This window comes from Hyperolius riggenbachi, chromosome 8 (assembly GCF_040937935.1).
Source record: "Hyperolius riggenbachi isolate aHypRig1 chromosome 8, aHypRig1.pri, whole genome shotgun sequence".
Classification (NCBI taxonomy): Eukaryota; Metazoa; Chordata; class Amphibia; order Anura; family Hyperoliidae; genus Hyperolius; species Hyperolius riggenbachi.
This window is the reverse complement of record NC_090653.1, coordinates 101068981-101091061: the sequence shown is the minus strand read 5'-3', so window position 1 is coordinate 101091061 and position 22081 is coordinate 101068981. Positions and strand designations below refer to the sequence as shown.

The 22081-nt window shown below is 46.8% G+C and overlaps 1 protein-coding gene across 1 annotated transcript in view; it reads left to right on the top strand.

Moving 5' to 3' along the window:
- The window catches only part of FRMD7 (FERM domain containing 7), a 71665-nt gene that overhangs the window by 5738 nt on the left and 43846 nt on the right, over positions 1-22081 (top strand). The window contains exons 2-7 of the mRNA XM_068247898.1: positions 1640-1744; positions 3693-3735; positions 3898-3976; positions 12381-12478; positions 12905-13019; positions 16568-16715. Of these exons, the coding sequence (XP_068103999.1) occupies positions 1640-1744; positions 3693-3735; positions 3898-3976; positions 12381-12478; positions 12905-13019; positions 16568-16715 (588 nt within the window). The remainder of the gene's footprint in view (positions 1-1639; positions 1745-3692; positions 3736-3897; positions 3977-12380; positions 12479-12904; positions 13020-16567; positions 16716-22081) is intronic.

Sequence of the window (22081 nt, the reverse complement as noted above, 5' to 3'; positions counted from 1 at the left end):
TTGTCTTGAGTTTCCAAAGATATTCAAAGTACTGAGCTCAGATGTTCCATTGCTGAGCGTTATAATTGTTTTAATTACATGAAGCGTCTTAACTAAGACAGGAAGTGGCATGATTGCAGAGCAGAGCCCACTATTACCATGTCACTAGACACGCAGCTGAGCACCGGAGCATAGTAATTTTATCTAACATCTCGTGTTTTGGAAGCTTGTTATGCTTATAAACAGTTCCAATGATCCCTGAATTGTATCTTGCCTGTGTCAAAAGAGAGTGCAGCTATATGGCTTATTCACTGCCTGATGGCTTCCCATAAAACAGATGACAGAAAACTGACGTAGCAGGTGACATTTTTAATTAGCTAACTGAATGTGTTAGAATGTGATGCCAGAGGGAAAGTAGTGACCGTTTCTGAAAATTTGCATTAAAAAATGGTATATTTAGTGAGCCAATTAAAAAGCATTATCTGCAACAACAATTTTAATTTTCTTTTACACTGTCAATGGCTAACATGATACCACAACTATGACTTCCCTTGCAGTAGCATAACTAGACTTAATAAGGCCCCCTTGCAAATATAATATCATGGGGCTCCCTTGGTCCCAGAACCCCATGTGATTGGGAGCCGGCAAATGGAAGAAGAGTTTTCTGCTGTATAGCAGTGTCTGGAAGCAGAAAAAAATTACACACACTCCTGCACTTGATTTTTGCTAGCAAATGGGGAGGTTTATTTGCTAATTGGCTGCACTTGCAGTTATGGATGGGAGGAGTAGGGGCCCCAAAAGCCTTGGGGGCCCCCGCGATGGCAAGGGTCGCATGGGTGATTGTTAAGCCCATGATTGCAACACTGTTAAGCTGGCCATATACTTATAGTGTATCATTTAGGTGGGATAAGAAGTGATAAAGTTATTGGCGAATAAAAGGTAGGAGCGCTGAAATGTGAAAATTGCTCTGGTCCATAAGGGAAAAAAACCCTTAGTGGTGAAGTGGTTAAAGAAAGCAGAGCTACCCATCATAAAATGCAGTAAGGTATCTGTTTACACACTCCTGGCTTTGTTATAGTAGCAATACCTAGAAACACTAGGGTCTGATTCACGCAAAGCTTTTCTGTTAAATTATCTCACTTTATTTATTAACTCACAATTTATCTCTCCTTATCTAACTCAATTCATGGTTTAGCTCTCCTTATCTAACTTAAATCATGGTTTAGCTCTCTTTATTTGACATAACTCATGGTTTAGCTCTCCTTACTTGACATAACTCATGGTTTAGCTCTCCTTATTTGACATAACTCATGGTTTAGCTCTCCTTATTTGATTAAACTCATGGTTTAGCTCTCCTTATCTATTTATCTCATGGATTATCTCTCCTTATTTGTTTATCCCATGCATTAGCACTCCTCACAGTTATGGTGAAAAATAAGTAACCTTTGTGAATCAACCCCAAACAGTGATTTCAGCATTATGTCAGTTACTTCAACACTTTGAACTACCTCACATACAAAAGATGTAGCTCACAGTGAACGTTGTTTGGTGACTTTTTATGTTTGGGCTGTATCAAAACAGAAAACAATTATGTATTATTTAGTACATTAACAGTTGTAATTAAAAAAACAAACATACTATATTTATTTGCTTTATCCAGCAAAAAGCACCTGGAAAAGAATTGTTTAACATGAGCTGCAGCCATTTAAATCTAACGGAGAAGGAATATTTTGGTCTAGAGTTTAAAAACAACAATGGATACAATGTAAGTAAATGTCTGTGAATAAGTCATGAAATTGATGGATTTAAAAAAAATTATTGTGCCTGAAGTGAAAGTATTAGCCACTTCGATCAATGGTCGCAGAGTGGCTCCCCCATAACCGCCTAACGCCGATCAACGTCAAGTCCTGGGGCGGAGATTAACAGGGATTGTGCGCATCCCCGCTGAGTTACGGAGCAGCCTGCCAGCTGCGATCAGAGCTGGCAGGCTGCAAATAAAAAAACGCCGGAATAACTTGTACAGCCCTGCGATCTAGTGCAGCACTTTACGGGGGACAGCTCTGTCACTGAGCTGTCCCCAGGAGAGGCGCACAAAGTGATCCCTCTCATAGGCTGATGCCTATGAGAGGTGATCGCACTGATTGGATCTCAGGGGGAGGGATAATTTAAAAAAAATAGATATTTTTATTAAAAAACAAACAAACAATAAAATTAATAAATTAAAATCTGCAGCAGCAATCAGATGCCACTAACAGAAAGCTCTGTTGGTGGTTAGAAAAGGAGGCAAGATTAATTTGTGTGCTAAATTGTATGGCCGTGAAGCGAACTGTTAAAGCTTTAGTGTGCTGAATTGTAAAAAATGGCTAGCCTGTGGTCATCAAGCAGTTAAACTGTTTTTTTTATTTTTTTACTATCTTACTGTGATCACATGTATTCCTCATTCTGGTATTTGACACGAACATGAGGCTCATGACCTATATCTGCATGATTTTATACTGTACTGCTTTTACATGTCCACCTAAACAGAGCAGATAAAAATGGCGCAGGACTACTGCAGATAAAAATGGCGTCACCGACCTTATGTGGCAATAGTAAAATTCATGTTGTAGTGGCAAGTAGGTTAAATTATTGCGCCCAATAAATTTTACTATTTTACTATTGCCGTCTATGGTGGCAGGGAGGAGGTTCAATTAGGCAGGGGGTTAGGGTTAGGCATAGGGGTGGAGTGGTTAGAATTAAGCAGCCAGGGTGGAGCAGTTAGGGTTAGGCACCTGGTGGGTCTTAAAGGGGCACTTAAGGCTAAAAAAAAGAGTTTTACTCACCTTGGGCGTCCACCAGCCCCCTGTAGGTGTCTGGTGCCCACGCAGTCTCGCTCGGATCCTCCTGTCCCCGCCGACAGGCCTGGGAACGCAAGTGATTCTTCACGTTCCTGGCCACAATAACAGTATAGAGGGCGCTATTGCGGACAGGAACACGAAGAATCACTCGGGTTCCCAGGCCTGTCGGAGCCAGTCGTCGAAAATGGAAGTAGCTGCCGGCAGGGACAGGAGGATCCAAGCGAGACTGCTGGGGCGCCGGACAGCTGCAGGGGGCTGGTGGAAGCCCCAGGTGAGTAAAACTCTTTTTTTTTTCTAGCCTTAAGTGACCCTTTAAGGATAGGCATAGGTAAAGGTAAGGTTCAGTGTGAGAGTAGGCAGGGGTATAGGTATACATTACCTGGTCCTGGGTGATCAAGTCTCTTCCACTTCCTAGTTAGTTTGCACTTTGCAGGAGTCCTGCAGCCAGCCAATCACCATGCGGCTTAAATCCCTGCAATGTGATTGGCTGACTGCAAGACTTCTGCACACTAACCAGGAAGTGGAGGAGGAGATGCGATCGTCGGAACCAGGTATTGTATGCAGATGCCGATAATGACATTTTGTTACTAAGGTTTTTTAACGATTTAGGACATTTCTAAAATGTTAACCTTAGTAGGAAGAGGTCATTATCGCCATCATCCTGCTCTATTTTTTTGCTGCGCTATTTTTTAATAAACTCCTTACTAAATAGATAACTGCATGAATAAGTGGTTGTTCAGGTCTTCCTCCTACATTTCTCGTTGCTATTATTATATATGAAGGGCAGTTTTGCAACAATTTAGGCAGCACTTGTTGACAGGATGCAATGCCAATCCCATCATAAAGAGAATGGATGAATTTGTCTTGTTACTGCAGGTTTGGCTGGGACTTCTGAAACCAATCAGCAAACAGGTGAAAAGTAAGTTGCCCAAATATGTAAATCTTATAGAAGTACAGAACAGTTTACTGGTAATATTTTAGACACATAGCTGTCTATTGTATGAGTTACTTCTAGGCATATATGTATATAAATCTACTGTAATTCACATGCAGCATTTGTGCGAAATCTGTTTTCTTCAAGATCCTAAGGAAGCCATTTTCAAGTTCATGGTGAAGTTCTTCCCAGTGGATCCAGGTCTGCTGTGTGGAGAGCAGACCAGGTAATGCTTCTTCTCATTAGCTGTGTTGTGATAGGCTGAGTTATCTGCACTGGTAGAAGTGGCTGCTTCATAGCTCTTCTGATCATAGATTACTGTTTACCATTCAGAGGAGGGTACACATTGATGCAAATATCTACTCATCAGACTATCTTCATGATGCAGTCAGGGGCCTAATTATAAAGTATGCCTTTATCCTATATAAATGATGTGATAAGACACATCACTAGTACCACATCATACCTCTTCATAAGAATTATATTGCCACTTCAAAAGTGGTGAATGCTAGTCACATCTATAGGGCCACGGAGGAGCTAGTTAGTAACGTCAGAGGAGCCCACTTAAAGCGGAATATAACCCTGCATTTCAACTTTGCTCTAAAACATTATTTCCTGTAACGCTCGGTGAAGCACAGAGAGGTCTGATTACCGGTGAACTGCAGTATCACGGGAAATACAGGTGTATATCAGATTATATGTGATCTGCAGTATCACCGATAATCCAATATACTTGCTAACCTCTGGTCACCTGAGTAGAGTGTAGTGATTGGTGCAACAGTAATACGGAGGACAAGCCTCAGTGCAGCAAGGAGAACCGCACAGATTCCTTCCACAGGTCTGAGCTCTCCAAGACGGGAGGAGTCAGACTGACAGTGGGAAGGAAAGTCCGAAAGCGACACTCAGGCGCAAGTGTCACTAAAGGGACAATGAACCGCCTCCAATCGTGAGGTCGGTTCTAGAGGTCGGGCAAGCCAAGTCGTAAACACACAGACAGATAAGGTACAAGATCAGCAGACGAAAGGCGGAGTCAAAGTACAGGCAGGGTTCGGCAACGGGGTATCAGATATATCGGGGTACCAAATCGGGAGGCAGAGGCGGAGTCAAAGTATAGGCAGGGTTCAGCAACGGAGTGTCAGATATATCGAGGTACAAATCAGGAGGCAGAGGCGGAGTCAAGGTACAGGCAGGGTTCAGCAACGGAGTGTCAGATATAACGAGGTACAAGGTCGGAGTTCAGGAGGATAGTCGAGGCAGGCAAAGGTCATAACAGATAATCACAATCAAACTAGTACTTTAAGCTATCAACAAAATCTAGCTTAGTGTAGGATTACAGCTCCAGCTGGTCCCGGCACACTAACGGATCTGACTAACGGATCTGGGTGCTCCCACGTATGTGAACGCAACGCCAGACAAGGAACAAATGAACAGCCAGCAATATATATACCTATGTGCCATTCGGCACCTCCCTAAGTGCTGGACCAATAGGGAGAGGTGCTGGAGTCAGCTGACCAGCCTGGTCAGCTGACTCCCCTCAGGGAGTCATAAATTATGTCCTGAGTGCGCGCGCGCGCGTCACTCTAACTGAGGGACTACATGTCCCAGCTACCGCTGCCCCGCTCTGCGGTGTCTCCGCAGCGGGGTTATGGGCAGCGACCGCCGCGTCCCACGCGGCGGTCTCTGCGTGCCCTGCCGACGCTTGCCCGGAGACAGCCGCCTCATGCAGAGGGGAGGCGGCTGCCTCTCCGTGTGTGGCACGCGTCTGGACGAGGAAGGAGCCGCCTGCCGCCGGATCATGGCGGCGGCTCTTCCGCGTCCTCACAGTACCCCCCCCCCCCCCCCCCCGAGGAGTGGACTCCGGACAGCTCCTTCCAGGTTTCCCTGGATGTAAAGCATGAAACTCCCTAACTAAGTCATCCGCATGCATACGGTTCCCAGGTACCCATTGCCTTTCCTCAATGCCGTACCCCTTCCAATGTACGAGATACTGCACCGAGTTTTGTACAGTACGTGAGTCTATGATCTTCTCCACCTCATACTCGGGTTGGGCATCGACTAAGACAGGAGGAGGAGGAGTGGGACCCACCTGGACTGCGGGTTTGAGAAGTGATACATGGAAGGACCTCACTCCACGCATGCTGGTAGGAAGATCAATGGTATATGTGACATTGTTGATCTTCCTATTAACTGGGAATGGGCCCACGAACCTGGGACCAAGTTTGTCAGAGGGTTGTTTCAGGGTCAGGTGACGGGTTGACACCCAAACCAGATCTCCAGGTTGGAATTTCCACTCCAACGAGCGTCTCTTGTCAGCCTGACTTTTCTGACTCTGGAATGCTTTTACAAGATTATTCTTGATGATCCACCACATGTCCTTAAATGATCTTAGCCACGTCTCCAAGGCTGGGAACGGAGTGGCCGCAACTGGAAGTGGGGAGAATTTAGGCAGTTTACCAGTCACAATCTGAAATGGGCAGAAACCTGAGGACGAACTCTTCAAGTTATTGTGGGCAAATTCTGCATAAGGTAAATATTCAACCCAATCACTCTGTGCCTCAGCAACGTAGCATCTCAAAAATTGTTCTAACGACTGGTTGACCCTCTCCGTCTGGCCATTTGTCTGTGGGTGGTACCCCGAGGAAAACGACAATTTCATGCCCATTTGGTGACAAAATGCCCTCCAAAATTTCGAAATAAACTGAACTCCCCGATCAGATACTATGTCCTCTGGAATGCCATGCAGCCTAAAGATATGGATGATAAATAAATCGGCCAGTTCCTGGGCCGAGGGGAGTCCTTTCAGAGGCACGAAGTGGGCCATCTTGCTAAAACGGTCGACCACCACCCAAATAACTGACATGCCTTCAGATCTGGGAAGCTCTCCCACGAAATCCATGGACAAATGGGTCCATGGTTCACTCGGGGTGGGTAAAGGCTGCAAAGTACCTACAGATGCCAGCCGGGAGGGCTTGCTTTTTGCGCACACCGCACATTCCCTGACAAACTCTTTACAGTCAGCGGCTAGCGAAGGCCACCATGCACATCTGGCCACGAGATCCTGCGTCCTAGATGCTCCCGGATGTCCCGCGTTCTTATGGGAGTGAACCATCTCCAAGATCTGGAGACGGAATGGTAGCGGAACAAATAATACCCCGTCTGGTTTCCCCTCTGGGATATCCTGCTGGAAAGGACTCAAAGTTTCTTTCCAGTCCCCCCAAGTCTCGGTGGCGGCTAACACCACATTTCGTGGGATAATGGTCTCAGGAACAGGGGGCTGTGCTGTCTCTGGCTCAAAACACCTAGAAAGTGCGTCTGCCTTGGTATTCTTACTCCCTGGCATATACGTGATCAAAAATGTAAATCTCGAGAAAAATAGTGACCATCGGGCCTGCCTTGGGCTCAACCTTTTAGCCCCCTCGATGTATTCTAGGTTTTTGTGGTCGGTATAAACTGTGATAGTGTGCTCAGCTCCCTCTAGCCAATGACGCCACTCTTCGAAGGTCAACTTGATGGCTAGGAGTTCCCTGTTGCCTATGTCATAGTTTCTCTCTGCCGGAGAGAACCTTCGGGAAAAATAGGCACACGGGTGTAGTCTACCCTGGAGACCAGAACGCTGGGACAGCACAGCCCCCACCCCGATCTCGGAGGCGTCTACCTCCCCAAACACTGCTGGAAACAGTGAGGTGACCATGCCGTCAACTGTCCTGTGGCCCAGTCTATTTGTGGGGAATGAACCTGCAACCAAGGCATGCCTAGGATGATAGTGGAGGTGGACATGTGTAAAACATAAAACTGTAGCTGCTCCCCGTGCAAAACCCCTATGGTGAGTCTCACAACCGGAGTCTGTGACAGTGGACAATTCCGCTGCAAAGGGGAATCGTCAACTGCCGTGACCTGAATGGGGGGCCTCACGGGAGTGAGTGGTAGACCCAGCTCTTGAGCAAATTCAAAGTTCATAAAGTTAGCCGCTGAGCCGGAGTCAATGAAGGCTTCAGTGGCAACAGATTTATCATCCCATGTGACCGTACATGGGAGAAGTAATTTTTTCTCTTTAAGGGGTGAGGTTTGTGTGCCTAGGGTGTCACCCCCCACTACTCCTAGGCAGACCCGTTTCCCGCCCTGTTGGGGCAGTTTCGCACCCTATGCCCTGCCTCTGCACAGTATAGGCACAGCTGTTCCCTCATCCTCCGCCTTCGCTCCACCTGGGTCAGTTTTGATCGACCAATTTGCATCGGCTCTGGTGGAGGCAAGGCCGGAAAGGGAGAGACAGGCGGAGGTGCTGTTACCGAGGATGCAGCAACCGGTGCCGCGTACGAAGTCACCCTGACACGGTGACTTCCCCTAGCCTGCCTCTGATGGCGTAGCCTGCGATCTACACGAATGGCCGATGATATGGCCTCATCAACTGTCTTGGGCTCTGGTACCGTTAACATTAAGTCAGAGACCTCCTCCGTTAACCCAGACAGAAAGTAATCCATTAAGGCGAAGTTATCAAATCTCGAGGTGACTGACCACCTACGGAACTCCGCCGCATAATCCTCGACCGAACCTCTGCCTTGCCGCAAAAGTTTGAGCTTCCGCTCCGAGGTCGCAGCAAGGTCAGGGTCGTCGTAGATTATGGCCATGGCCTTGAAGAACTCTTCTACCGAGGTCAGAGCGGTATCGGTAGGAGACAAGTTATATGCCCAGGACTGGGAGTCCCCTGTCAACAAAGTTTTAATAAAGATGACCCGTTGGGCCTCAGTCCCCGAGGATCGGGGTCTCAATTCAAAATAGGACAACACTCTACTCCTGAAATTCCGGAAGTCAGACTTGTGGCCGGAAAACTTATCAGGCACAGGCATACGTATGTCATCACTAGGAGGGGATCGTACTGAATCAACTGACGTTTGAAGGGTTTTCACAGAGCCTGATAAAGCATCGATTAAGGCTTTGTGCTGGCCCAGTGCTTGATGAATGTTATCCACCGAAGTGGCAAGCACAGTCAGAGGATCAGTGCGTGATTCCATCGTTTTTGTGGTCTGGCGTTCTGTAACGCTCGGTGAAGCACAGAGAGGTCTGATTACCGGTGAACTGCAGTATCACGGGAAATACAGGTGTATATCAGATTATATGTGATCTGCAGTATCACCGATAATCCAATATACTTGCTAACCTCTGGTCACCTGAGTAGAGTGTAGTGATTGGTGCAACAGTAATACGGAGGACAAGCCTCAGTGCAGCAAGGAGAACCGCACAGATTCCTTCCACAGGTCTGAGCTCTCCAAGACGGGAGGAGTCAGACTGACAGTGGGAAGGAAAGTCCGAAAGCGACACTCAGGCGCAAGTGTCACTAACGGGACAATGAACCGCCTCCAATCGTGAGGTCGGTTCTCGAGGTCGGGCAAGCCAAGTCGTAAACACACAGACAGATAAGGTACAAGATCAGCAGACGAAAGGCGGAGTCAAAGTACAGGCAGGGTTTGGCAACGGGGTATCAGATATATCGGGGTACCAAATCGGGAGGCAGAGGCGGAGTCAAAGTATAGGCAGGGTTCAGCAACGGAGTGTCAGATATATCGAGGTACAAATCAGGAGGCAGAGGCGGAGTCAAGGTACAGGCAGGGTTCAGCAACGGAGTGTCAGATATAACGAGGTACAAGGTCGGAGTTCAGGAGGATAGTCGAGGCAGGCAAAGGTCATAACAGATAATCACAATTAAACTAGTACTTTAAGCTATCAACAAAATCTAACTTAGTGTAGGATTACAGCTCCAGCTGGTCCCGGCACACTAACGGATCTGACTAACGGATCTGGGTGCTCCCACGTATGTGAACGCAACGCCAGACAAGGAACAAATGAACAGCCAGCAATATATATACCTATGTGCCATTCGGCACCTCCCTAAGTGCTGGACCAATAGGGAGAGGTGCTGGAGTCAGCTGACCAGCCTGGTCAGCTGACTCCCCTCAGGGAGTCATAAATTATGTCCTGAGTGCGCGCGCGTCACTCTAACTGAGGGACTACATGTCCCAGCTACCGCTGCCCCGCTCTGCGGTGTCTCCGCAGCGGGGTTATGGGCAGCGACCGCCGTGTCCCACGCGGCGGTCTCTGCGTGCCCTGCCGACGCTTGCCCGGAGACAGCCGCCTCATGCAGAGGGGAGGCGGCTGCCTCTCCGTGTGTGGCACGCGTCTGGACGCGGAAGGAGCCGCCTGCCGCCGGATCATGGCGGCGGCTCTTCCGCGTCCTCACATTTCCAGTATATTATATGCAACCAGCATTTTTTTTTTACTAGACCAGCATTGGAAGGGTTACACAGGGCTTTAAAGTTCCTGGAGATTTCTGCAGACGCATCCGAAGCTGAAATAGATACATTTTGTTTACATAAATGTATCTAAGTGTTGAATGTGACTCATCTCTCTCACTGAGAAGGAGCTTGGAAGACAGCCAAATGGTGTGTAACATTTATCAATAGATACATTCAACTAAATAGAATGTATCTATCTGAACTTCTGCATATCTCTCCACGAACTTTAAACCTCTGTGTTTAACCCTTCCAATGCTGGTCTAGTAAAAAAAAAATGCTATTTGCATATAATATGCTGTAAATAATATTTTAGAGCAAAGTTGAAATGCAGGGTTATAGTCCGCTTTAAAGGGATGACCCTTGGCTAAACCACAACCACTGGGGCTGAAATTGCTGATTTATTTTGTAAAGGTGGACACTCTACACCGCGTTCCAAATTATTATGCATATTCTATTTTTCTCTGCTTTTTCTAAATAGTGGATGCAAGTGACAGTCAGCTTAAAAAGAACCTGAACTGAAAATAAAAAGTCAAAATAACCATACACAGGTCATACTTACGTCCTGTGTAGTCTACTGCTCATTCTCTTTCTCCTCTCCTGCGTCCCATTTGTCCACTGTGATCAATGGAATTCTCCATCCTCCATTTTGGCCATTACCCCACAACAGCTTCCTAGTCAGCAGACTGTTAAACTGTAATATTACACACTTGAACCACAGGTAAACATGGGCATTACCTTGCACATTCAGTTGTAACTGACAGCTGCTGAAATATAACTGACAGCAACTTGTATATTTCAGTTCTGACAAAATATTGTCAGAACTGGAAGGGATCACTGTAAGAAGAAAATGGTGAGCTTCTGAGAGTAACTGACGGTGAGGTTAGTATGTAATATTCATTTGCAGCTACGTTATGTATTTATTTTAAATAAGTTTCCTCGCTTCAGGTTCCCTTTAATGCAGTGGTTCTCAAACTTTATTGGGTGAGGGTGCCCTCAAAGGCTTTGAATTTTTTTCCCTCGGCAAAAAACAATTTTCGGATGAGGTTAATAATGTGGAACACTTTTTTTTTAAGTAGTTTTTCCTTTAATCTGGCTCACTTGGCAAACTAGTTATCAGAGGTGTCCGAGATTGATTTCAGTGATCAAAAGAGACCTGAGACACAATACCATCCATGAGTTTAATTTAAAAAAAAATAATCTTTATGAAACTTAAATACAATTTGCATAATCATTTGGAATGCAGTGTACTGCTGCTATCCTCATCATTTCTATTTACCCGTTATTTGAATTGTTTGCGATCATTTAGAGTATGAAGTAGAATTTTTTGGACTAAATTTGAAACCTTACCAGTCTGAAGTTAGGACAAATTTGAATTTTCTCAAGTGCATTCTAGATGAAGAGATAAGGGCTTAAGCTGAATACTCATCTTAAGATGCCGGAAGATGGATCAGGAAACCTCATAGCAACGCCTCCCAACCAACAAGCTCTTCCCAATCCATCCTCCTCCACACGATGGCACACGATGGACAGGAACGGGAGGTCAAACGACTGTGGCACTTTGCACCGGAGTCATTCGATCTTAAAGATCCGGTGCACTGTGACAAACGTAATCGTAATTTACCTGTCTGCTGATGCCCGCTGCGGTGCCCATCCATCTTCTGCTTCCTCCATTTGCCCCTCACACACTGCTGTGAGAACTCCACATATCTAATCAGCCTAGGCTAAGCATGACTTCAGTGGGAGGGTGGGGCTACATACCAATATACAGACATCGGAAGTGTTATGATGCTGGAACCAGAACAATTACCACAAAAGTGGGTATTCTGAAAAATGTACTGCATTCTACTATATGTCATTAAAGTGCCTCATTAATTGTTCTTACATTGCTGTTCCAGCTTTAGAAAATCATAGATAAAACTTATGTTAACTCACTCCAGTGCTTGCCAGTTGGAAAAGGGGGGTTACCTCTCCCTGTAGCCTTCAGCAGGGTCCTCCTCCTTGTCTCCTACCTGTTCACACACCTCCATTACCGTACGCCCATCCTATGGATCTGACTGAACTCTTGAGTGAACTCGACTTGCCTAATCTCCATGCTCCCATCCAGTGACTGACTAAGCATTATCTTGTACTCATACTGTGCTGCATGATCTGGTCTTTCTTGTATTCATGTATTGTCATTTTGCTGTATGTCACCCCTAAATATTGTCTGTAACCTAAACTAATGTTCAGCGCTGCGTAATATGTTGGCGCTTTATAAATACAATAAATAAATAAATAATTCACTATGAGTAAAAGTTAATCATTTGTGCTGTTTTGCCTTAATTATTTGTTGCTCATTTTCAGGTATCTTTTTGCTCTTCAAATGAAAAAAGACTTAGCGTCTGGGAGGTTGCCTTGCAACGACAACAGTGGTGCCTTAATGACATCTTACATACTGCAGGGCAAGTAACATAAACATATTACTATTTAGTAAAACTATATGTTTCTCCGAAGTGCTCATTTGGGTGCCAGTGGTACTTTGGTAAAATGACTGCAATGTTAACTGTGGCTATAGCGGTGCCCGGGGAGTAATTGGGACACTGGTTGCGCCCAATAATTTTTTTTTTATATGGCTCAGATACTGGATGGGGTGGGGGGGGGGGGGGAGTCAGTTAGGGTTAGGCATTATAAGAGGGAGGGTTCAAGAGAGAATAGAGTTAGGTTTAGAGATTGTAAAAATTACTGATATTCTACATGCGGCTATCTCTGGTGCCCAAATTACAGTGGTTCCTTTTTTACATGTACCCATTCTCCCTCCCTAAATAAACACACAAAAAGCCAAATCAAGAATTAAACTACCTCGTGCTCTTATTTTTGTTTCCTCATAGCTGAGCTGGGAGACTATGAGGAGGAACCTGCCAGGAAACATTTGGAACAGAACCAATACTTACCAAACCAGGAGTATTTGGACAACAAAATCCTTAAGTATTACCAACGACATGTGTGAGTGTGCTCAATGTTAGTCCAAAATGTTACCATTGCTTAACCTCCCTGGCGGTATGATTATTTCCGGATTTTATGGTCTTTTTAAAATGTTTCAGACCCTAAAATCAGAAAAAGAATCATGCCGCCAGAGTCTCTGCAGCAGCCCCATAACTTACTCACCTCCCTGGGCTTCAGCGCTGCAATTTTTCCTCTGTCCTCTGGATGGCGCTGTAACTCTTTGGTGAGATCGGTAATGGCCAGGGCCGTTTCTTGAGCAGTGCAGGCAGGGCGACGACTGGCAAGTAGAAGAAGGGGGGCGCTAGGGAGCTGGTGGCGTGCGGTGCAGCCAAATAGAAGAAGAAGATTACCAGCAGGATCACCTTCCTTGACTCCTCCTGGGCTGTCTGCATCAGACGTCAAATCATCTGCACGTCACCACCGCGTGATGACACCTGATGTCCTGTAGCGCTACTTTAGGCTGTCCCATGGAGGAGTCAGCTTTCTGTGCTTTCTTTGCCTGTGTGTTTTCCTGGTCCATTTCCTCCTGGATGAGTGGCTGGTCACTAGTAAGTAGGCAGATACAGTATACTTGTGACCTGTGGCTGTGTGACTGTCCCTAAAGAGTGTCCCTGGGTGAAATAAAGCCTAGAACCTGCCCTGATGATGGCGATCTCACCAGAGTGATTCAGAGCCTCGGAGGACAGGAAGGAGAATGGCTACTGACAGCTGGATCCCCATGGAGGTGAGCAAAAACACTTGCTGCAAGCTATATTCTGCATAGAGCTCCCGGCGGCAAGCCCGAGCATAGCTCAGGATTACCGCCAGGGAGGTTAAAGGGAATCTGAAGTGAAAATAAACTTATGATATAATGAATTGTATGTGTAGTACAGCTAAGAAATAGACCATTATTAGCACATATATGATATGAGTCTCATATTGTTTCCAGTGAAGAGTTAAGACACTTCCCTTGTTATGCAAAAGAGCTTCTTTGAGCTCTCCGACTAATTTAGTCAGAAAGCAATGCTATTTTCTGGAGCACTTATACAGCAAAGAAACAATGACAACTTCAGATAAGATTTCTACTGCAGAAAATTTCAAAGGGTCATTAGCTCTGCTGTTTCATACAGTAGTTTAAAGGATACTCGAACTGACATGTGACATGATGAGGAGACATGTGTATGTACAGTGCCTAGCACACAAATGACTGCTGTGTTCCTTTTTTTCTTTCTCTGCCAGAAAGAGTTAAATATCAGGTATGTAAGTGGCTGACTCAGTCCTGACTCAGACAGGAAGTGACTACAGTGTGACCCTCACTGATAAGAAATTCCCATTTTTACCTCTTTCTTGCTCTCAGAAGCCATTTTCTGCTAGGAAAGTGTTTTATAGTTGGAATTTCTTATTAGTAAGGGTCACACTGTAGTCACTTCCTGTCAGGACTGAGTCAGCTACTTACATACCTGATATTTAACTCTTTCAGGCAGAGAAAGAAAAAAAGGAACACAGCATAGTTATTTGTGTGTTAGGCACTGTAAATATACATGTCTATCTCATCATGTCACATGTCAGTTTGGGTATCCTTTAAAATACAGTAACTGAAAATAAAAATGAGACTCTTTGCTATGCTACTAATGTTCTATTAATTATCTGTACTACACATGCAATTCATTATATCATAAGTTTTTTTTTTTGTTTTTTTTTTGCTTCAGTGTCACTTTAAAGTAAATCTGTCAATGTCTTCATTGGAATAAAATAAAAAAAGGTTTGCACTGCATGGCATATGCTTACTGCATACTAGAGATGTGCTTCTGAGATACACTGTATGTACTTGATTCTGTCCATAATTGCATTCTGAATTCTGAAAATGAATGACCAATTGCAGCACTTTGAGGCAGGGCCGGTGCATCCAAAGAGGCAAAGGGGGCAATTGCCCCAGGGCCCCTGAGCCCCCCCCCCCCAACCCAAGTCTGCTCCCCGGGGCCTCTACAGAGTCTTTGGTAGAGTAGTGTTTCACCTGCTCCAGTGGGTGTGCTCCTCTGTCAGTCTGTGGCTCCATGTACTCCCCAACTTCATCCTTGCAGGGTCGCCTCTCCTTTATGACTTGGCAGCGTGGGACGGGTGAGACGCTACTCTGCCAAAGACATTGCAGTGCCCCCGGGTTGCACAGCTTAATTGGAGGGTATTCAGGGGCGGCAGCAGCCAGGTCAGGGGCCCTTGGGGGAAATTTGGCTGAAACAAAGGGTCTCTAATGCTGCTTTTTGGTTGGGCAGGGAGCGGGTGGGGGTGCCCACTGTAACTAGAACTGGCCCTGCTCTGAGGTAACATTAACCTCCCTGGCGGTAAGCCCGTGCTGAGCACGGGCTATGCCGCCGGGAGGCACCGCTCAGGCCCCGCTGGGCCGATTTGCATAATTTTTTTTTTTGCTGCACGCAGCTAGCACTTTGCTAGCTGCGTGCAGTGTCCGATCGCCGCCGCTACCCGCCGATCCGCCGCTATACGCGTCGCCGCAGCTGCCCCCCCTCCCAGACCCCGTGCGCTGCCTGGCCAATCAGTGCCAGGCAGCGCCGTGGGGTGGATCGGAGTCCCCTTTGACGTCACGACGTCGGTGACGTCATCCCGCCCCGTCGCCATGGCGACGGGGGAAGCCCTCCAAGAGATCCCGTTCTTTGAACGGGATCTCTTGATCTCCGATCGCCGGCGGCGATCGGAGGGGCTGGGGGGATGCCGCCGAGCAGCGGCTATCATGTAGCGAGACCTCGTCTCGCTACATGAAAAAAATTTTTTTTTTTTAAAAAAACGTATTTGCTGCCCCCTGGCGGATTTTTACAAACCGCCAGGAGGGTTAAGATTGTTCCCCTTCACTGATCATGTGATTTACATTAAAGTGGAAAATGTGAGTGTTCCTCAAAAGCAGAGTCTACAATCAAATTTATTTTAGGCCCCCTTTACATGGATAGTGGAGGCAGCTACACATCTACCACCCATGGCATACTGTCCCATCCAGGTAAGGAGGTGATCGGAAGGTAGTTGCACAGTGTGAGAGATATTGTCATCAACAGCTAATTCATGGTTAAAGTGGACCTGAACTCAGAACGTCCTCTCTGCTCTAAAAGATACACAACAGCATAATAACCTTTAAACAAAAGACATTTCTTTGTTACAGCTTATACAAATCCTAAAATAAATTTGCATTGTTTCTACTTCCCAATTCATGGAAGCAGACATATTGTCAACACCCTGTGCTTTCAAATGAGCTTATCTGCCATCTCTGCCATGGCAGTCATGTGACACAGGGGGTAGATCAAATCACAACTTGTAATGAGACACAAATGAGGGGGATTTAAACAGGCAAAACTCTCTAAATACATACAGGGTTCATTTCTCTATGTTTTCCTTCTGTCCTGTGCAAGAGTTCAGGTCCACTTTAAATTATTCATGTTTCATTTGGGCAGGTACATGGCTGCCATGCTGTAAAGAGTACAGATACCAAATACCATGCTTGCATTTGAGCTCATAGTCAGTTTTGGAAAGTTACAGCTGACCATCATAAACACATGTTTACCTTTTAGCGGGAAGTCTCCAGCGGAGGCAGACATGCAGTTGCTGGACATAGCTCGAAAGTTGGACATGTATGGAATAAGATCTCATCAAGCCATCGATGGGGAGAACATGCAAATCAATCTTGCAGTTGCTCACATGGGAGTTCTGGTGATACGGGTCAGTAAACTCAGGTCTTAGTCTGTTGATAAGGGCTATGGAAATGAAAAATATACCAGACACCTAGAATTTTCTCATGAATGCCTTTTGTCAGAATTATATATTGCCATGAATGTTTTGACCGGTTTGTAGTGATACCAATGTATATGGCCCCATCAAGCATGAATGTATTTACAATCTTCACATTCACGTGAGGTAGAAGGATGCCTTCAGAATAGTGAGTGAATATAGAAATTATTCCTCTATGTACCCGCTAGCCAGCACATATCCAGATCCCTGGCTAATAGCACAAATTTCTAGTGCCTCTGGTTCTCCATAACTTTCCTAAAACATGGAATCCTACCTGTAGAGGCATATCCAGGGCCGGTTCTCTCATGAAGCAAGGTGAAACATTTGCCTCAGGCGGAGAGATTACAGGGGAAGCATGTTTGTTTGTACTTTGCATTTACACTAACAGCATGCAGTCAGAGTAGGAGGAGAAGCGAGAGGAGAGCGAGCGAGGTGAAGAGGTAAACATTGGGGAAAAGCAGCTTGTTGTGCTGCGTGAGGAGTCTGACAGTGAGGGAGGAGGGGGAGGCAGGAGAGCAGCAGTATTTCATTTGACTTGCACAGCAGAAGGGAGGAGGTGGCACTGCTGTCCTGACTGAGGCGGAATGGAGTGGCTGAGGGTGAGCAGTTTGTTACAAACTCACAGCTATCCAGTGCGCTATTATGTTGAGCAGCAGCATGTCATGTGAGAACATTCAATGAAGCAGGGTAAAATTGTTGGGTGTTGTGCAATCATTCCAAATCAGTGGGGTGCATCCTCACAAGTTTGCCTCAGGCAGCAAAAATACCTGGCTCCGATGAGGCCCAACAAAGCCAGCAACATGGGTGAACTGAATCAGGCTACCGTAGGTTCACATTAGAACCTGTCATGTTGTGGATGATTACAGCAGATCTGATGTGATCATCGAAGACACAATCTCGTTGATCTCACCACTTCTGTCTTGCGATCTATGACGTGTCCGATTTCTGTCTAGTGTCTGGGAAAGTCGTGCGCTCTGTCACTTCAGTAGACACACAATGGCCAATGCCACAAACAATTCGGAACATGTCTGAACAGATCCTATGCTTAAAGGAATACTGTAGGGGGGGTCGGGGGAAAATGAGTTGAACTTACCCGGGGCTTCTAATGGTCCCCCGCAGACATCCTGTGCCCGCACAGCCACTCACCGAAGCTCCGGCCCCGCCTCCGGTTCACTTTTGGAATTTCAGACTTTAAAGTCTGAAAACCACTGTGCCTGCGTTGCCGTGTCCTCGCTCCCGCTGATGTCACCAGGAGCGTACTGTGCAGGCACAGACCATACTGGGCCTGCGCAGTATGCTCCTGGTGACATCAGTAGGAGCGAGGAAACGGCAACGCAGGCGCAGTGGTGTTCAGACTTTAAAGTCTGAAATTCCAGAAGTGAACCGGAGGCGGGGCCGGAGCTTCGGTGAGTGGCTGCGCAGGCACAGGAAGGATGTCTGCGGATGACCATTAGAAGCCCCGGGTAAGTTCAACTCATTTACCCCCGACCCCCTACAGTATTCCTTTAACAAATGGACCATGCCTTGTGGGTTTTTTTTCGCCTTCCTCTGGATCAACAGGGATATGTGAGGGAGCAGGCTGGTGTTGTACTTTGTACTGGTTGAACTCGATGGACGTATGTCTTTTTTTAACCAAAATAACTATTTAACTATGTAACATGTCAGTTGTTGGAAACAGAGCAATTTCAGCTCAAGTTTAAAGCAAGCCTTATATGGCTTTGCTTACATCAGTAAACTATAGATGTGCTACAAAACAGGAGTCCTGCATGCTTTTAAAAGGAACCCAACGCAAAAGCTATATGAAGGGCGCCATATTTAATATTTTTTAAACAAGTTGCCTGGCAGTCTGCTGATTTTTCTGGTCAGTATTGTCTGAATCACACGCAGCTAATCTTTTTTTTAGGTGATCAGTTAAACATTTAAACGACGTAAGTGTAAGTGAAAAGAAGAAAAGTGCTTATAAAATTAGACTGATATTAGAGTCACACAGTCTGCGTAGCTGCTGGTCATCCTCTTAGAATTCATAGGGCTGTTGGCCAATGCCTCCTGGAGTGAGCCGTCAGGCAGATTGGAAAATGTGTCTGGGTTGTCAGGAAACAAGGACAGCCTTCTGTTGGTGTCTGATGTGTAGCTTCATTCCTGAAGTCTTACTGGTTTCTTGATTTTCACATAGCTCATATAAAACCCCATGCAACTTAATGGGTTAATGTCCAATGACGCCAACATTAAAGAGCTTTCAGTTCAGGAGTTGGACACTGTTTAGTATAACTCAGTGCAGGAGTTGGACACTGTTATGCTAAATGGGAGTGATTTTTGCCTACAGTTACACTATAGTGTTATCTTATCCATCATGTATCCTGAAACTGTATATAATAATTCTATAAAGATTATTGTGCTGGAAATGTTTTGGTTGTTGCAGCCAGCCCATGGTGATTTAGGGAACAGCCTAGTTCTCCTATGCCCAGAATTAACCCTAGGGTAGTGTAACGATCGGTGGGCGCAGAGAGTATCTGATTACCGGTGATCTGCAGTATCACCGGAAATACAGATATATACCAGATTATAAGTGATCTGCAGTCTCACCGATAATCCGATATACAAACTAACCTCTGTTCACCTGAGTAGAGTGTAGTGTTTGGTGTAACAGTAACACTTAGAGGACAAGGCCTCAATGCAGCAAGGAGTACTGCACAGATTCCTTCCGCAGACCTGAGCTCTCCAAGACGGGAGGAGTCAGACTGACAGTAGGAAGGTATATCTGAAAGTGACCCTCAGGAGGAAGGATCGCTAACAGAGCGAGGAACCGCCTCTAACGGTAAGGTCGGTTCTCGAGGTCGGACAAGCCAGGTCGTACACACACGGACAGATAAAGTACAAGATCAGGAGGCAAAGGCGGAGTCAAAGTACAGGCAGGGTTCAGCAACGAGGTATCAGATATATCGGGGTACAAAATCAGGAGGCAGAAACAGAGTCAAGGAACGAGCCGGGGTTCGGCAACAGAGTATCAGAAATATCGAGGTACAAGATCAGAGTTCAGGAGGATAGTCAAAGCAGGCAAAAGTCATAACATATAATCACAATCAAACTAGTACTTTAGCTATCAACAGAATCTAGCTAAGTGTAGGATTACAGCTCCAGCTGGTCCCGGCACACTTAAGGATCTGACTACAGGTCTGAGTGCTCCCACATATGTGATCGCACGCCAGACAAAGAGCAAGTGAACAACCAGCAGTATATATACTCTAGGACCTTTCCAGGACCTCCCTAATTGCTGGTCCAATGAGCAGGCGCGGAGCTAGGGGGGGTCGGGGTAGGACAAGTGCCCCGGGGCGCCGGGCCCCCAAGGGCGCCCAGCTGAGCTTCGGGGTTTTTTTTTTGCTTTTTTTTTTTTTTGTTGCGGAGACCTGAGGAGAGCAGAGAAGAGAGAGAGCTGTGCGGACGGTGGGGAAGGGGGGCCATATCCCCCCTCCTTCCCTCACCTTAGGTGCTCTCTCTCCCTCGCTGTCCCCTCCAATGTCTGTCCGGGACGGTGCTGGCAGCGGCGGGCGGAACTCACCTCCGTCTCGCTCCAGCGCCGGGCGGAAGTTCGGGTGCGCAGCCGCTGCTCTGGTCTGGACCAGACCAGAGTAGCGGCAGATCCATCCTGCGCTGCGAGAGACGGAGGTAAGTTCCGCCCGCGGCTGCCAGCACCGTCCCGGACAGACATTGGAGGGGACAGCGAGGGAGAGAGAGCAGCTCTTCCTCTTCTCTGCGCTGCTCCCCTCCTGCTGGGGAGGGGGACACCTGACCTGGCTACCTACTCTGGGCACATATATACCCCTGGCTACCTACTCTGGGCACATATATACCCCTGGCTACCTACTCTGGGCACATATATACCCCTGGCTACCTACTCTGGGCACATATATACCCCTGGCTACCTACTCTGGGCACATATATACCCCTGGCTACCTACTCTGGGCACATATATACCCCTGGCTACCTACTCTGGGCACATATATACCCCTGGCTACCTACTCTGGGCACATATATACCCCTGGCTACCTACTCTGGGCACATATATACCCCTGGCTACCTACTCTGGGCACATATATACCCCTGGCTACCTACTCTGGGCACCTATACCCCTGGCTACCTACTCTGGGCACATATATACCCCTGGCTACCTACTCTGGGCACATATATACCCCTGGCTACCTACTCTGGGCACATATATACCCCTGGCTACCTACTCTGGGCACATATATACCCCTGGCTACCTACTCTGGGCACATATATACCCCTGGCTACCTACTCTGGGCACATATATACCCCTGGCTACCTACTCTGGGCACATATATACCCCTGGCTACCTACTCTGGGCACCTATACCCCTGGCTACCTACTCTGGGCACCTATACCCCTGGCTACCTACTCTGGGCACCTATATCCCTGGCTACCTACTCTGGGCACCTATACCCCTGGCTACCTACTCTGGGCACATATATACCCCTGGCTACCTACTCTGGGCACCTATACCCCTGGCTACCTACTCTGGGCACATATACCCCTGGCTACCTACTCTGGGCACATATATACCCCTGGCTACCTACTCTGGGCACATATACCCCTGGCTACCTACTCTGGGCACATATATACCCCTGGCTACCTACTCTGGGCACCTATACCCCTGGCTACCTACTCTGGGCACCTATACCCCTGGCTACCTACTCTGGGCACATATATACCCCTGGCTACCTACTCTGGGCACATATACCCCTGGCTACCTACTCTGGGCACATATATACCCCTGGCTACCTACTCTGGGCACATATACCCCTGCCTACATATATTGGGCACATATACCCCTAACTACATATACTGGGCATATACCCCTGGCTACATATACTGGGCACATATACCCCTGACTATATATACTGGGCACATATACCCCTGACTATATATACTGGACACATATACCCCTGGCTACATATACTGGGCACATATACCTCTGGCTACATATACTGTGGACACATACCCCTGCCTACATATACTGGGCACATATACCCCTGGCTACCTGTTCTGTGGACATCTCTACTCCTGGCTACCTGTTCTGGGGACATCTATACTGCTGGCCACCTATACTGGGGCTACCTATTTTTGGGGAACCACTGCTGTCAGATTGAGTGTATTTTGGGGAACTGCTGCCAGGTGAGAGGTGTCTACCATATTAAGGGGGCATTCTGCCTATTTATGTGAAATGCTGTCTATTTATGTGCCTCATGACTGCTGAATTTGTCTTGTTGGGGGCCTCATGG